Raw genomic sequence first — 17,490 nt, 5'->3', positions numbered from 1 at the left:
ATATCAGGAAAGTGCTCACCCTGCGTCCCTTCATTATTTCTCTGTCTCCCAGCAGAGGCAGGCAGTTGAACCTGCGGTTCCCTAGCTTTCTCTGTTTTCCGTTCTGTGGTTATTTCTTTCTCCTTCTGATTGTTTCCAGGATCAGGCAAGTAATGATTAATTTCTATATGTGGGGGAAAAAAAAAAAAGATTTTGAAGGAAATCAAACTTCTTGTCTATGTGAGACAGCTCTGTCTCACAGCTCTTACAGGGTCCCAGGGAGGATTTTCCCCTTGAGTACTCGGCCTGGGACCCCTCTTCCTGGTGACCACTTGCCTGGCTTAAAGGGGTGATATTGGTGGTCCAGTCACTCCCCCTTTTTGCGCCTGCCTCAGGTCTTTTAGCAGAGAGGCTCCCATCACTCTGCTCGTTTCTTTGAAAAAAAAAAAAAAAGACCATCGGAGGCAGAGCTTACCCACGCTTTTCATTGCAGGCTCCAGCAAGGTAAGCAGCCGGCGAAGTGATTACTGGTGGTCCAGTGAGCACTGTATAAAAAAAAAAAACAATTTTGTTTTTGAAAATTTTTTCTTTTTTTGGTCAGCTGCAATCCAGGACCCCTGCCACCTGAATCGCTGCGTTTTTGGCTGATTCCTTCGTGCTTTTTGAGCCGTTTTTTCCCCCCACCATGCCACGGCCATCCTGGTGTATAGCATGTGGGGAATCGGCCGTGTGGCTTTCTAGGGCTGGGATTTGCTTGAGGTGCCTTCCAGGGGGGGGGGTGGGCAGCTCTTTTTCAGGGTCTGCAGCAACAGCCAAGCCTCGTGGGGCTCAAAAACATCAGGCTCCACAGGAGCTCAGAGCTGATCCTTTCTCCCTCATCTTAAGCACATGGTGCTGCAGCTCAGGCAAGGGATGTGGGGGAGGGGGAGCTTCCTCCAACATTGTATCCAGTCCCTGCAACTCCTGATGAGAATGCAGCTCAGGATCAGGTTTTTTGACAGGAAGACCCTGCTTTTCCAGATCAGGATGTTGATTCTGATTCCTTGTCTTAAGATTTTGTCCTCCTAATGCATAAAGCCTTTTTGGCTTCCAGGTCTCTGCAAGGTGGTGCCTTGCCAGTCAGACCTACGCAGGGACTGCCCCCCAAGGTAGCCAAGCGTGCCGATGTTCCTGCGTCTCTAAGGGTCGCGAAGCTAAAATGCGCAGTGGTTTCAGGAGGGTCTGCTGCTCCGGACGTGCCGGGCAGAGTGGCTGCAGGTGCAGGAGCCTCTCCTCCCCCTCCCGTGGGGGGGGGCATGGATGAGTGGCAAGGGAAACAGGCTTCTTTGGAGGGTGATGACCCTCAGGCGGTACATCTGTTCCAGAGGGAGGCCTTGGAACCCCTCATTCCTGCAGTCCTGGCGGAGCTCGGGGTTCGATCTCCACAGTCTGGGGCAAGCCTCAGGTGGGTTCAACAATTACTCAGCACTCAGGACCTCCCGTCTGCAGAGGCGGAACAGGCAGAAAGGCTGGAAGGCGCGATTGCGTATGGGGCTGATGCCCTCTATGATCTCCTCAGGGTGCAAGCCAGAACTATGGTCTCAGCAGTGTCAGCCAGGCGATTGGGCTGCAGACTCCTCTTCTAAATCGCAGCTGGGCACTCTACCCTTCAAGGGTAAGTTACTTTTTGGCGAGGACTGGCCCAGCTTATCAAATCCTTGGGTGACAACAAGGTTCATAAGCTACCAGAGGACCGCCCCAAGCAGTCCAGATCCTTTTTTTTGTCGCGCTCTCGTTTCCGGGGGCAGCGCAGGTGTACAACAAGCCGTGTGGAGCTTTTCAACGAAACACCTCCACTAGGTCTCCAGAATGGTCTCACTCCTTTCGGGGCAGACGCCCCTTCCGAGACGGTACCACAAAGTCCTCACAATGAGAAATACGGCCAGCCCATTCCTCCATTCCAGACTTAGGTGGTTGGCTGTCCCTATTTCTCGAGGAATGAGCCAAAATTACTTCGGATCAGTGGGTCCTCGGAAGTAATCGAAAGATGCTACGTGTTAGTGTTTGCTCGGGATCTCCCGAACCTCTACTTGATCTCTCCCTGTAGAACTCAGAAGCACCCGGCGGTGTGCCAGTCTCTTGACAGGCTTCAAGCGCTCGTTGCCATAGTCCCGGTCCCCCTCCAGGAACAGTGAACCGGCCAGTATTTCATCTACTTCGTCATCCCCAAAAAGGACGACTCCTTTCGACCAATCCTGGACCTCAAGAGAGTCAACAAGACCCTCAAGGTTCCCCATTTTCGGATGAAGACCCTGAGGGCGGTCATAGCGGTGGTTCGTACAGAGGAGTTCCTTGCCTCTTGCGACCTGATGGAGGCCTACCTTCACATCCCGATCTGCCAGGAAAACCAGAGATTTCTTCGTCTCAACATCCTGGGACGACATTTTCAGTTTCGAGCACTCCCATTCGGTCTCACCACCGCACCACGCACATTTACCAAGATCATGATGGTAGTGGTGGCCTTCCTTCTGCGGGAGGGAGTCCTAGTCCACCCGTACCTGGACGACTGGCTCATTCGGGCAAAGTCGGAGGACCTGTGCGTGATAGCGGTCAATCGGGTGTTGTCGGTTCTCACCTCCCTCGGGTGGATAGTCAATTTCTCAAAGAGCAACCTCAAGCCCTCTCAGGTCCTCGAATTCTTAGGAGCATGCTTCAATACTCGTGTGGGCAAAGTTCTGTTCCCTGAGGCCTGTGCACTCAAGCTCATATGTCAAGTCCAACATCTATTGTCTCTCACGGTCCCCACAGCCTGGGATTATCTCCAGGTTCTGGGCACTATGTCTTCAACTATAGATTTGGTTCCTGGATCTTTGCGCATATGTGTCCTTTGCAGAAAGCTTTGCTATCCCGCTGAAAGCCGGTCTCTGAGGAGTTTGACACCCTTACCACTTTCCGATGTTACCATTGACAGCATGCAGTGTTGGCTCTCTCACCCACCTGTTGAAGGGGATGCCCTTGCAGACACCTTAGTGGTTGTTGTGACAACGGATGCTAGCCTCTCCGGCTGGGGAGCAGTGTGTCAGAATCAGTCTACCCAGGGACGATGGACCCCAATCCAGTCTCAGTGGCACATCAATCGTCTGGAGACCCGAGCGGACCATCTGGCTCTCAAGACCTTTCTGCCTTTGATCCATTGCAAAACTGTGCGAGTCTTCTATGACAATTCCACCACGGTAGCTTACATCATTCGCTAGGGGGCACCAGGAGTCCTCCGGTTGCCCTGGAAACCAACAAGCTTCTAGCCTGGGTGGAGCGCCATCTGGAACGGCTAGCGGCCTCCCACATTGTGGGGAAGGAGAATACTCAAGCCGACTTCCTGAGTCGTCAGCATCTAGACCCCGGAGAGTGGGAGTTGTCTGGAAAGGCAATGGATTTGATCATGCACACGTAGGGGGTCCCTCACTTAGACCTGAGGGCTACTCTGAGCAATGCAAAGGCCCCCAGATTCTTCAGCTGCAGAAGGGAGCACTGCTAAGAAGGAGTGGATGCACTGGTCCTACCCTGGCCTCACGATGTCCTCCTTTATGTGTTCCCACCTTGGCCTCTGGTGGGAAAGGTACTCAGAAGAATAGAACTCCACAGGGGGCAGGTCGTCCTCGTGGGGCCAGAGTGGCCTCAGAGACCATGGTTCACGGATCTGGTGAACTTCACTACGGACGGTCCTCTCCGCCTCGGCCATCTGCCAAACCTGCTCTGACAGGGTCCAGTATTTTTCGATCAGGCGTATCGCTTTTGTCTAGTGGCCTGGCTTTTGAGCGACGGCGACTAAGGAAGAAGGGTTATAAGGAGGAGGTTATCTCCACTCTGTTGCGGGCCCGTAAGACTTCTACCTCTCTGGCTTGTATTCGGGTATGGAGAATGTTTGAGACTATGTGCGCTGAGTCCGGAGTTCCGGCACGTAAGGCTTCGGTGTCCCAGGTTCTCTCCTTCCTGCAGAATGGTCACTCCAAAGGTTTGTCTTTCAATTCCTTGCGGGTACAGGTTTCAGTGCTCTGTTCCCTCCTTGGGCAGGTCGATGGTTATGCGTTGGCGACCTATCCGGATGTCATTCGGTTCCTCAGAGGGGCTAAGCACTTGAACCTGCCTGTCTGGGCTACTTGTCCATTGTGGAGCCTTATCTTGGTTCTCCGCGTTCTTTGCGAGGCTCCCTTCGGGATCTGACACTTAAGACTGTCTTTCTGGTCTCTCTTTCCTCAACCAGGAGAGTGTCTGAACTCCAAGCCCTCTCTTGTAGGGATCCTTTCCTTCGCTTTTCTGATTCAGGTGTTTCCCTCAAAACAGTCCCATCCTTCCTGCCAAAGGTTGTGTCCTCCTTTCATGTAAATCAGTCATTGGAGCTCCCTGCTTTTTCTCCAGAGGACATTGCGAACACGCCTGGTGCGGATCTACGGCACCTTGATGTGAAGAGGGTTCTACTGCAATATTTGCAGGTGACGAATGATTTTCAAGTCTCTGATTATCTGTCTTATGAAGCGAGCCGAGTAAGGGGAGTAAGGCTTCTAAAGCTACTATCGCTCACTGGCTAAAAAAGGCGATTGCGTCAGCGTATATTTGTCAGGGCCGGTCGGTTCCGGAGGGCTTAAAAGCTAACTCTTTACGTTCTCAGGCTACTTCTTGGGCGGAGAGACAGTCTCGCCACAAGAAATCTGCAGAGCACTACTTGGAAATCCCTACATACCTTTGCGCGTTGTCATCGCCTCAATGTTCAGGCGCCAGTCTTTGGCTCTTTCGGCAGACAGGTATTTGGAGCGGGACTGTCTCGGTCCCACCCTGTTTAGGGAAGCTTTGGTACATCCCATTGTCTGGACTGATCTGGGTACGTACAAGGAAAGGAAAATTGGTTCTTACCTGCTAATTTTCGTTCCTGTAGTACCACGGATCAGTCCAGACTCCCGCCCTGACTATATCTACATTGCTACGTCCGCTCAGAGTTTCTCTTTCACAGGTTCTTTTTGGGATTCTCTACTTCCTATTTGAGCTTTAAGACATTGGAAGCTCATCCGAATTGTAAGGCACCGGAGGTATCTGCTATATATAATTATATTGATAGCTGTGTAAGAGCATTTTTCATACATATTTGAATTTCTTGTTTCATTTTGATAGTTACAGTTTACTTGCTTGATCTTATCCTGGTTCTCTATGCTATTTTGGCTGCTTTGATATCGATTATACTGAAGGGACGCAAGGTTAGCACTGTCCTGATATAGGATACCTTTTCAGTTTTTCTCTGTCTCCCTCTGCTGGACAGGAGGCTCAACCCACTGTCTGGACTGATCCGTGGTACTACAGGAACAAAAATTAGCAGGTAAGAACCAATTTTCCTATCCATTCTTGAGGGAAATCAAACCCCCAACTTGGTTGGTTCCCAAGAGGAAAAGTAGACTCAGTCCCATCAGGACCATCACTTGGAGCCACCACCAAGACTTGGCCTACACTTCAATAGTAACTTGGGCCTAAAGTTTTCCTGGGAGTGGCTTACTCCCAGCTGCAACACCAGTCCATAAGATTGCACCATCTGCTGGAGACAGAAAAATACTAAGGGCTGAACGCAGCACCAGACCCCTATAGGGAAGAATGAAGGCAGTTTTGAGGTTTTTTCCCTCTAGTTCCATCTGCTGGCAAGAGGAACAAGGTGGTTCATTCAATCTTTCAACTATTCAGTGAGGTCAGGTGCAGGACCTGTTGGCATCTTGGAATCTCATGATTTGGGATTATCTTCAGTTCCCTGTACGTACCCGGATCAGTCCAGAACAGCTGGGTTTTGCCTCCCCACCAGCAGATGGAGCCACAGAAGTTTTTACGGATTCCGTTCTCTACCCCTGAAGTGCAACCTAGAGTTTGTCAGTATTTTCTGTCTCCAGCAGATGGTGGAAGTGCAAAACCCTGAGTCTAGGCTAGGTGTTAGGATTTGGTTTGTTTGCTGTAATTTGGTTGGTCTGATTTAGTGAAAATATAGTGAGAAGGTGTAGATAGGAGTTTATTACAAAAAAAAAAGAGTGACTTTGAGAAGGGACAGGCGGGTGCCTGTCTAGCCTCCCAGGGGGTTGCTAGGTCCTGGTGGGACCATCCCCCCTGGTAGTTGAGGCTTCCGAGCAGAGGGTTGGGAACCCTGAAACTGCTACAGGCTGAGAGTGATACTGGGGATCCCGGCTCACTCGCTCTCAGCGGGGCCGTGCTGACAAAAAAAAAAAAAAAACCCAGGTAATTCCTCTATCTGCTCTGGTCTTGCGATCGCTTCAGGTTTTTTTTCTCCCTCCTGCCGCCGTTTTCACGTCGCTGCGTTCCCCGGGGGGGGGGGGCGTTCAGTTCCGCAGTTCTTTTCTTCAGATTCGGGACTAATCGAGGCTGGGATCATGCCTCGTAGTGCGGCCTGCTCGGCCTGCGGCACCGCGCACGCACAGGAATTTGTACAGACTGCCTGTCAGGGGGTGAAGGGCCTTCCAAGCGGCCGATTCAGCACACGCAGGCAGGGGACAGCTCCAGACCGCGCTGGCAGTCTGAGAGGCCCAATCGGCAGCGTCAGCCTCCAGATCTTTTTCGCCTCAGTGTAGGGACTGAGGCCTTGTTACAGACTTTCAGAGATCTGGGGAGGGCAGCGCTAGAGGCAAGGATCTCTCCACCGCCCCTTTCCCCTATGCCTGCTGCCCCTGGGGGGGTGAACTGCCAGCAGGGCACGACGATTCTTTGGAGGAAGGACAAGATCAGGACTCTGATGGGTCTTCCTCCTCATTCTCCAATAGAACTGTGTTGAAGTTGTTCAGAAAGATGAATTGCCGGCTCTGATTTCCCAGACATGGCAGATGCTGGGAGTTCCTGGGGCAGATTCCATGTCTGAGCCAAAGAGAAATCCCATTTTGATTTCTTTGGATAAAGCCTCTTGTTTTTTTCCCAGTTATGGAGGCCATTCAAGAACTGATTGATCTTGAATGGGAATCCCCGGAGGCAAATTTTTAAAGGGGGTCGGACCTTGGAAGGCTTGTACCATCTGGATCCAGTGGTGAGAGAGCATCTGCGTCTTCCAAAAGTGGATGCACTTGTCTGTGCTGTCTGTAAACGGATGATCATCCCTGTGGAAGCAGGAGTGGCCTTGAAGGATATGCATGATAGAAGAATTTAGGTCATCCTTAAGCAAGCATTTAAAGCATTGGCAGTGACATTGCAGATAGTTTTCCGTTTGTTCCCTGGAGGCTCGCTCTTGCTTGCTTCTCTCTCAGGAAGTTGATGACTCTGGAATGAATTCCAGGGCAGTTATGGAACCCGCTACTGCCTTTTTAGCAGATGCAGGCTGCGATTTGGTCTGCACCACGGCCAGAGGAGAGGCTTCATTAATAGCGGCCAGGCATCAGTTATTGCTGAGATATTGGGAGGCCAATGCGACCTCCAAAGCTAATCTTACAAAATTGCCTTTTAAAGGATCGTTCTCGTTTGGGAGCAAGTTGGAGAAGCTAGCCAGTAAGTGGGGTGAATTCCTGGTTCCTTGATTGCTGGAGGATAAGAAGCAGTCACCATGCCCCGTTGCTTTGAGGGGTTGTCTCAGGGTTTCCAGGCGTTTTCATCCCTACAGAGGGTACAACCTTTCAGAGGATTCAACCTTTTGGCAGGTCTGTCCTTTCATCCCAGACAGCCTAAGCGGGGAACGGGCTCAAGTAGTGGAACCGCGCGAGCCTCCCAATGAAGCTTTGCCGACCCACCCCTGAGAACAGGAGATAGGTGGATGCCTCTCTTTTATCAGAGTTGGATCGAAATTACATTGGATCAGTGGGTCCTGGAGGTAATACAAGAAGGATGTGTGCTGGAGTTTCGCAGTATTCCTCATGACGTGTTCATGGTTTCTCCCTGCCACACTCCGCAGAAGAAGCAGGCAGTCAATAGTATGCTGTCAAGGTTTCTCAATCTGAGGGCTGTGGTTCCAGTGCCCACGTCTCAAGAAAATACGGGTCTATATTCCATTTATTTCGTTGTGCCCAAGAAGGACTCCTCCTGTCATCCCATCCTGGATCTCAAAAGGATCAATCGTCATTTGCGGGTGACTCACTTTCGCATGAAGACATTGCGCTCAGTGATAATAGCCATCCAGTCAAGGGAATTTCTGACCTTGGATCTGTCCAAGGCATACCTCCATATTCCTATCTGATTGGAGCACCAGAGTTTTCTGTGTTTTGTGGTACTGGGGTGTCATCAGTTTTGAGTGCTTCCGTTTGGTCTAGCTACCACTTCCAGAACCTTCTCCAAGGTTATGATGGTATTGGCGGCAGAACTGAGAGAGGATGGGATCCTCTCTCTGATTGATTCAAGCCAAGTCTCTGGAAGAGAGCTGTCTGGTGACCCGTAAGATGATTTCCTTGATTACCTTGAATACTGTGTACAATTCTGGTTGCCGCATCTCAAAAAAGATATAGCTGCACTGGAGAATGTACAGAGAAGGGCAACCAACATGATTCCCTATGAGGAAAGGCTAAAGAGGTTAGGACTTTTCAGCTTGGAGAAGAGACGACTGAGGGGGGGATATGATAGAGGTGTTTAAAATCATGAGAGGTCTAGAAAGGGTAAATGTGAATCGGCTATTTACTCTTTCGGATAATAGAAGGACTAGGGGGCACTCCATGAAGTTAGCAAATAGCACATTTAAAACTAATGGGAGAAAATTTTTTCACTCAACGTACAATTAAGCTCTGGAATTTGTTGCCAGAGAATGTGGTTAGTGCATTAGTGTAGCTGGGTTTTAAAAGGCAGTTAATGGACTTCTCTTGGAGGAGAAGTCCATTAACTGCTATTAAACAAATTGACTTAAGGAATAGCCACTGCTATTACTAGCATCAATAGCGTGGGATATACTTAATGTTTGGGTACTTGCCAAGTACTTGCAACCTGGTTTGACCACTGTGGAAATAGGATGCTGGGCTTGATGGACCCCTGGTCTGACCTAGTATGGCAACTTCTTATGTTCTTAAGGTGTAAAACTGTACTTCCCTCTGGAGATCCATTCCTATATACTAGAATTGACACCTTTCTTCTTTTGTCTGGATTGAGTTTCTCATCTCCTTGCCCAGGAAATGATGGGGAGAATTCATTGAATAGGGTAGTCTTTTATTTCCAAAAGACCTTCTGTCATTGGTCTTCCCCCTTTAAAGTCCTGAATCCACGCACTCAGACACCTGCCCAAGTTTGGTCTCCCTGAAGTTTTTCCAGATGAGGTCCTGCCATTACAGTGCAAGCCAGCTAATGGAGCTACGATGGCAAGGTTTCTTTACAAAAATAGTCCATTTAGACTTTTTTTTCTTTCTTGAGAAATAGCTTCATGATCATCGCTTTAATGCTTACTTTCAGAATAAATCAACTTCCTATTAAATAAGAAATGTGGGCTTTGGAAAATTTGGCTGTTCCCTTGCAGAATGATTTTATGATATAAGAATTGAGTACAAATGCATTTTTACTTGTTTTTCTAGTTATTGGCTATTGGTAAACTGAAACTAAAGGGACAAATCCTTGCAAAGAGGGACCCAAACAGCATTAAACGCAAACGAGCTAATCCCGTCGATGCCTTGAAGATAACCCAAATTGCTGAGAAAAATATTCTTACTCCAGAAGGTAAATACAGGATTGGATTACTATGTCTAATGTAAAATCTGCAAAAACCACAAGCTCTAACTATAAAGGAGTAGGCTGCTCTTCATCCCCTCCCTCTCCCCACTCTCTCCAGTTTATCAACTCCCCCACAGGTACATATTCTCCCACCAATTCCACTTTTCTGCGTTACTTAGTTTTTCTCATTGCCACCCTCAGAACAGCTGATGCCTTCTGGCACCTTATGATTATCAATGGTTGGGTATTTGGGCAATGGCAGCTAGCTGTTTAGATTATTACAAAGCCTTGTGGTTATTCTTGGCAGAGGAGGGAGGGATGCTGGGTATAAACTAAGTAGGGGATCTTGTACGTTCAGAGTACAATTGAGGAAGATTACAAAATCTGTCTTGGATAATGAGCGATATCTCATAGGCAGTCAAACTGTATGGTTGAAAGCTACCAGCTACCAGCAAAACTGCTGTTCCATTTCGTCCTGCAACACCAGTCCAGCCTGACAAGTAGATAATCTCCCCCCTACCAGGAGATAGAGGCCGACTAAACTGATTTCTACTTAGGGGTGGTGCTAGCTGCAGAGATCCACTGTTCACTTCCTCCAGCAGATGGTAAGGCTGGGTGGTGTAGCAGCTCAACGTGGGATCAGAGGTCAGAACCCTGGGCCAGGCCACTGGCTTAGACCAGCAGTGCGAGCTTGTTGATAGGCTCCCTGCCCCTGAGGAGGTATTTGGTTAAGCAGGGCCAGAGGGCCAGTGGAAAAAAAAGAAAAGGGCAGGCAGCTTTCACCTAAGTGGTGTCTATTTTAATTTCAGTTTGGAATTCTGAGAAGGGGGTTTCTTTCCTCTTGGTATGCTGTCCTCTCCTGGTCAGCCCTCTCCCCCACTTCTATCATGTTTGGCAGCCAGGGTCGGTCCTTTACAAAAAAAGAAAAGGTTTGCACAGTGCCTGTGTGTAAGGTGCCAGCAGTGAAGGTATACGGGGTAGTGCCAGAAAGGGATGGTTGGTTTTGGCGACCGGTTCAGGGACGTGGTGGTGCTTTTCTTGGAATGAAACAGTATGGAGAAGCCCGATCAGAGAGTGAGATGCTGCGAAGCTTGCAGCATGCTTCATGCCACCGCCAAAAAAGTCCCAATCTGCCGGACATGTGCACAGACGTAGGAGGTCCCTGGTGATTGCTCCCTGGTGACTGCTCCATAGCAGACCTAGCTCCTACCTTCCCACCTGATTCCTTTCTTGGCTTGCAGCACTCGGAGGGGCCTGACACACAATCGACTATGCAGTCCTCCGGGGTGACAGCCATTTTGGGATCTCCTGCGTGATCGGGTCTTGAGCATGGGGAGACACCAGCAGGGGTCAGGATTTCTGGATGCTTCCGGTCTTGATTCCAGCTCTCTCCCAAGGGGGCCCTTTGATGCGGGGTGTCACTGGGGCCCCGGGGAGATTTCACACCAGTTTTTTGGGTTTTTTTGCATCAGGCCTTTTGTGCCTTTGCGAGACCAGGGGAAGTGTGTAGAGGGGCTACCCCTAGCACATCAGTGAGTCTTGGTCCGTCTCCTTCACCCTTGGCTCCTGCCAAGAGGGCATGCCCGACCCTTGAAGCGCCTGCGATGGAGAAGGTACAGAGAAGGGCAACCAAAATGATAAAGAGGATGGAACAGCTCCCCTATGAGGAAAGGCTGAAGAGGTTAGGACTTTTCAGCTTGGAGAAGAGAAGGCTGAGGGGGGATATGATAGAGGTCTTTAAGATCATGAGAGGTCTAGAACGGGTAGATGTGAATCGGTTATTTACTCGATCGGATAATAGAAAGACTAGGGGGCACTCCATGAAGTTAGCATGTGGCACATTTAAGACTAATCGGAGAAAATTCTTCTTTTTCACTCAACGCACAATTAAACTCTGGAATTTGTTGCCAGAGAATGTGGTTAGTGCAGTTAGTGTAGCTGGGTTCAAAAAAGGTTTGGATAAGTTCTTGGAGAAGAAGTCCATTAACTGCTATTAATCAAGTTTACTTAGGGAATAGCCACTGCTATTAATTGCATCAGTAGTATGGGATCTTCTTAGTGTTTGGGTAATTGCTAGGTTCTTGTGGCCTGGTTTGGCCTCTGTTGGAAACAGGATGCTGGGCTTGATGGACCCTTGGTCTGACCCAGCAAGGCAATTTCTTATGTTCTTATGCAGTGGAGGCCGGGGACGTAGATAGTTTTGGCATCCGGGGACCATACCCCGAATCTGGAGGATGATGCCGTGATCCACTTATTTCACATGGATGAAATAGGCGAGTTGATTGAGCTGGTGGTTTCATGCCTCTGGTTGGAAGAGTTCAAGCCACAGGAGACCTATGTTGGGACTGCATCATTAAGGACAAAATCAAGACTACTACCGCCTTTCCACTCCATCAGGAAGAAGAGGAGATGATGCTGGTGGGATGGGAGTCCCCTGAGACAGGCCTGAATGGAATCAGTCTTCTACACTGGTTCTATCCTCTTCTGCCTCTGGTGTTGCAGAAGTTTTTCCAAGTACCAGTGGTTGATGCATTGGTCACAGCAGTGACCAGGTGCACCACTAGCCCGGTGAAGGGGGGTGCTTTGCTCCAATACCCCCAGTATAGGAAGATGGAGCTGCTCCTTAGAAGTTTGTTGCTTTGGCTTCAGCGGTACAGATCTCAATCTGCTCAGCCTTTGTTATCCAGGCTCCTCTTCGTTGGATACAGCAACTTTGAGAGTGAGGAGGTAGCTAGAATGGAGTCAGCTGCAGCTTTCCTGGCAGATGCCCAGTATGACTTTGCAGGTCGGAGGCCTCAGGGTGCGTCGTCTGTTATGGTTGCGCAATTGGGTAGCAGATTCTTAGTCCAGTACGCAGCTGGGGAAGTTGTCATTTAAGGGCCTGCTACTCTTCTGCAAGGATTTCGACTAGTTGGTTAAGAATTTCAGTGATCCCAAGCCCCAGCATCTGCCAGAGAACAAGAGCCAATCTTTCTATAGACCCAGTAGGAGTTGCAGGCAGTTCGAGCTTCACAGCGGTGTCGCCCAGGTAGGCAGTTTTTTGGAGCTGCCTCCACCTCATAATTCAAGCCCCCAAGGCCAGGATCCATCCTTTCACAGAGCTAGAAGGGCAGAGAGAGGACTCCACTCCTTCCTCAGGAGTCAATAGAGCCTCTTCCTGAGGCTCCCTGGGTTGACTCACTTTTAGCTCTTGTGGGAGGCCATCTATAGGAGTTCTACAGGGAATCGACCCATATAACATCTGCTCAATGGGTCTTGGAGATAATCCATCTCTGTTACAGCCTGGATCTGCATTGTCCCATCCGAGACGCCTTCGTGGTTTCCCCATGTGCAACTCCAGTCAAGAAGCGGGCAATCCTTGAGATCCTATTAAAGCTACAACTTTTGCGGCCAGTCTGTGCCTCAGTTAGCATGAGGCCAGGGACATTATTTCATTTACTTTGTGGTTTCCACAAAAGAATGTGTCTTTTCGCCCTATTTTGGATTCAAGGGTTTGAACAGCTGTCTCAGGGTCCCGCACTTCTGTATGGAGACATTGTGGTCGGTTCTGGCCATGGTCCAGCAGGGTGCGTTTCTATGCTTGTTGAACATGTCAAAAGCCTACCTACATATTCCCATTTGCGATGTGGATCAGACGTACCTGCACTTCTGGGTCCTGGGGGAATTCTTTCAGTTCTGTGCGTTATCCTTCGGTCTGGCCACTGCACCATGGGTCTTCACCCAAGGTGATGGTCGTGGTGGCGGTGGCTCTATGGTTCGAGGGAATCACTGTCCACCCGTGTCTTGACAATTGGTTAATTCGATCACTGTCTCACAAAGAGGTGGAGAAGATAACCTGTTGAGTGGTTCAGTTTTTAGAAGACTTGGGCCGGGTCTTCAGTTTTGTCAAGACTTCCCTGCAGCCCACGCAGTTACTGGAGTGTACTTAGTGCAGTTCGAAACGTGGGTGGGCCAAATGTTTCTCACCAATGAATGGGTGCACAAGATTCTCAGTCAAGTGAAGGCTATCCTGGAATTACTGATCCCTTCTGCCTGAAGGGAATTATCTGCAGGTACTTGGGCTAATGGCAGTGACTCTGGATTTGGTGCCATGGTCCAGGGCTCACATGCAACCACTCCGTGTTTCATCTGGCTTAGTGGTGTCCACAGTCACAGGAATGCTGAATGCAACTCCCCCTGAGTCAGACGGTGTGTCCTTCGCTGCTCTGGCAGCTGGATCCTATCCACTTGTTGAGGGGAGTGAGTCTTGCCACTCCAGCTTGGATCCTGGTCACCACGAACACGAGTCTTTCCAGATGGGGAACGCATTGTCAGGCTCAAGGAAGTTGGTCCCCGGAGGAGGCCTCGTTTTCCATCAACCGATTGGAGACCAGGGCGATTTGCCTAGCTTTCCCTCATATCCTCCCACAGATTCATGGGAGGCCGTTTGCGTCCTTTGGAACAACAGTGCAGTGGCATATGTAAATTGTCAGGGTGGGACCAGGAGCCACTACAGATTACCCTCTTCTTCTCATGGTTGGAGAGGCATCTGGGGCCAGGAGAATATTCAGGCCAATTTTCTCGGCCGAAATGGCTTAGACCCTGGGGAATGGGAATTGAGTGAGGACGTGTTTTGCACAATTTGTTGCAAATAGGGTTGTCCTCAACTGGATCTGATGGCGACCCAGCGGAATGGGAGCATGGCTCAATGGGAGTCGATGCCCTGGTGCAGCCTTAGCTGGAAGGGGAGCTCCTGTACGTCTTCCCTCCATGGGCACTCATAGGCAAGTTACTGAGGCAGAGCTGGAGTGCAACAGGGGAAATACTAGTCGCAGAAGATTTGCCACGTGGATCTTCTCTGGCTTCAGGTGGCCTGGCCCTTGTGCCTCCCAAAGGCACACGCGGTCTTTATGGTTCAGGGGCCCATGATCATGGAGAATCTGACTCCATTCTCTCCTATGGCCTGGCTCTTGAGCAGAGACTGCTCCAAAAAAAGGGGATCTTCACACTAGTGAAGTCCCAGACATGGTTGTCTACTTGGCCTACATCTGTGACTAGCATCTGAGCAATTCTGTCATACCAGGTTGGAATCACACTGGCATGCTATGGTTGCCTGCATTTTAGCCTTTCTCCAAGGCAGTTTGGACAAAGGACTGGCCCTGAACTCTTTGAAGGTAAGGTGGTGGCTCTGGCATGTTAGCGGGGGACTATAGAGGGTTCTTTCGTTGCTGCTCACCGAGATGTGGCCGCTTACTGCAGGGGGCGAAGAGGCTATGCCTGCGTTTCAGGCCTAATCCCCCATAGGACCTGAATCTGGTTTTGAGAACTCTCAACAGAAGCCCATTTCGAGCCTTTGAAGCAGAGGTCTTTAAAAGATTTGTCCTTGAAGACTGTCTCTTTGGTTGCTATCTGTTCTGCAAGGTGGATCTCAGAGCTTCAGGTCCTCTCTTGTCGAGACCCATTCCTTGGTAATCTCATCAGATGCAGTGGTGTTTCGGCCAGTGCTCTTTTTTTCTCCTTACGATCAATTTGGTTTTTCACATCAATTAATCAGTATGCCTCTTGGCTTTATTTTGGGAGGAGTGCGGACCTGAGTTTTGTTCCCTCAGGTGCTTGGATGTGCCACGGCTCATTCTGCATTATTTGGAGGTCACAATGATTTCCGCAAGTCAGATAAGCTATCCTTTTTGGTGGGCCGTGGAAAGGAGAGGCAGCCTCTAAGGCTACTTTGGCTCGTTGGATAAAGGAGACGATCGAGTCAGTTTACCTTCCGGAATTGGTGTGCGTGATCTCCACCAGGGGAAAGTCTGCATCCTGGGTGTAAGGGCAGGTGCTGGCACCTACTGATGTTTGCAGGTATTTGATCTTCATCGCATGCTTTTGTGAAACATTATCGGCTGGACGTTATGGTGTGGGAGGATACAGCGTTCGGAGTAGATGAAGCTTTGGTACTTTCCACTTGTCATGGTTGGACTGGTGTAGCAGGATGAAATTTTGTTACTTGTTAATTTCCTGTCCATTAGTGTCCAGGACCCTCCTGGGAAGCGAGGATCTGTTCTTTTCAGGATGTCTGTTGGTTAGGATTTTTTTTCCCTGTGTTTTTTTTCCCCGATTTCTTCCCTCTTGTTTGTTGTAGGGAAACTTCTCAGAATTTGAGCAGGAGAATTCTTTGCTCTTGATTGATGGGGGGGGGGGGAATCAGAAGGTAACTGGATCTTTGCTGCTAGCACCACCCCTACATAGTGGCTGTGATGTCACCATAGAAATCAATGTAGTCTGCCTCCATCTGCTGGTAGGGGGAGATAACCTACTTGTCATGGCAGGACTAATGGAAAGGAAATTAACAGATAAGGAAATTTCTCCATTTGAGATGTTTGCTCTAGTGTCACCATTTTCTAGAATGAACATGACCTTGTTGGTAAAGTGTTCTCGATGTTAGAGAGATGGTACATGTGAATCTTTTTCAGATGTTAGGGTATCAGTGGCACACGTTTTTCGGCATAAGAAATGAAATATTTCTTTAGCTTGCTGCTAATTTTGTATTGCGGTCATTCCAAAGTTGTGATCTGTTACAGCCTTTGGCTGCTTTGTTTTTCTTTTTCTTTTTTTTAATGTACCTCTGGATTTAGTTTTAGTTTGCCTTTCTCTCAAGTTAAATGTTATATGGACTTTTCCTCTTGTTCTGTGCTAGATGAACAGATGCCGATGGTGAAGAAGAGACGGGAGCAGTTGGCCTACCTGCAGTCCGAGGAATTCCAGCAGCTCTTGAATGCTAGATCCAAGCACACTGGTGTACTGAAAGAGGTGCAAGACCTTTCTGATTTGTACAGATCTCTTCTGGTTGCCCCATCTCAAACAAGGCATTGCAAAACTAGAAGCAAAGAGCGATAAAAACAGTAACGGCTCCCTTATGAAGAGAGTCTGAGCAGGTTAGAAGTAGAAGTAATTGAGAGAGAGAAATTTTAGAGGCTTTTAAAATCATGAATGGGGTGGGAAAAGTTAGCAGGAAACTGTTATCTTTACAAATAGTACTAGAACCAGGGAACATGCAGCAGGTAGAAAAAAAAGACTTCTTAATTTTTCAGTCCGTGTACCAAAACATTCCACGCTTTAATGTTAGATGATGTGGTGAAAGCCATTAGTCTAGCTGGGTTTAGAAAAGGTTTGGAGGAGTTTCTGGAGGACAGGTCAGTTATATTTATATTGGGTTTTCAGCTCATGCCTTTTCATTGGTAGCTCAAGGCGAGTTATTTTCCCTGCCCCCCCCCCCCCCCCCATGGGGCTCCCAATGTAAGTTTTTGGCCCTGAGGCAGTGGTGGATGAAGTGACTTGCCCAAGGTCGCAAGGAGTGGCAGTGGCTTCCCTGGTTCACAATGCATTGCTCTAACCACTAGGCTGCTACTCTACTTCCAAGTAGGTTTGGGGAGTGCCACCTCTTACTGCCAGGAGTGTACAACAGGGAATGGACCAAGTGACCTGGACTGGCCACAGAGACAGAATGGATCCTTGGTCTGACCCAGCAAGACACTTCTTGACTGCTGACAAGTCATTGCTCTGAATGACATGTAACAAAAGAATCATTAGGAAATGTAACATAAAACAGCAACAAGGTTTCCGCATCCAATAATAAAGGTCTTGATGACTGAAAGATTTGTTTATAAGTGGTTATAGTTCTCTTTTCCAAAAATTAATTTGACCAAAACAGAGGACAGCAGCATGCAAATCAAAATAATAAAGTAAAGCACATTCCTTCCTATCAAAATTAAAATATATACATATTGAAATCTAGTATTACATACATACCTACCAATTCTCTAACAAAACCAAACCTAAAAACAAATATGAAATAAAATGAGAATTTTAGATATCAGCATTTCTCCAAATCTCAATTAGGCAAGGGCTACATACTAA

At 48.7% G+C, this 17,490-nt stretch overlaps 1 protein-coding gene across 1 annotated transcript in view; it reads left to right on the top strand.

Moving 5' to 3' along the window:
* Positions 1-17,490, top strand: part of MCM10 (minichromosome maintenance 10 replication initiation factor) — a 108,120-nt gene that overhangs the window by 60,824 nt on the left and 29,806 nt on the right. The window contains exons 15-16 of the mRNA XM_029615867.1: positions 9,465-9,606; positions 16,271-16,383. Coding sequence (XP_029471727.1) covers positions 9,465-9,606; positions 16,271-16,383 — 255 coding nt within the window. The remainder of the gene's footprint in view (positions 1-9,464; positions 9,607-16,270; positions 16,384-17,490) is intronic.

The sequence above is a fragment of the Rhinatrema bivittatum genome, chromosome 9 (assembly GCF_901001135.1).
Source record: "Rhinatrema bivittatum chromosome 9, aRhiBiv1.1, whole genome shotgun sequence".
Classification (NCBI taxonomy): domain Eukaryota; kingdom Metazoa; phylum Chordata; class Amphibia; order Gymnophiona; family Rhinatrematidae; genus Rhinatrema; species Rhinatrema bivittatum.
The sequence above is the reverse complement of the archived record's forward strand: the minus strand, read 5'-3'. Positions and strand labels throughout refer to the sequence as shown.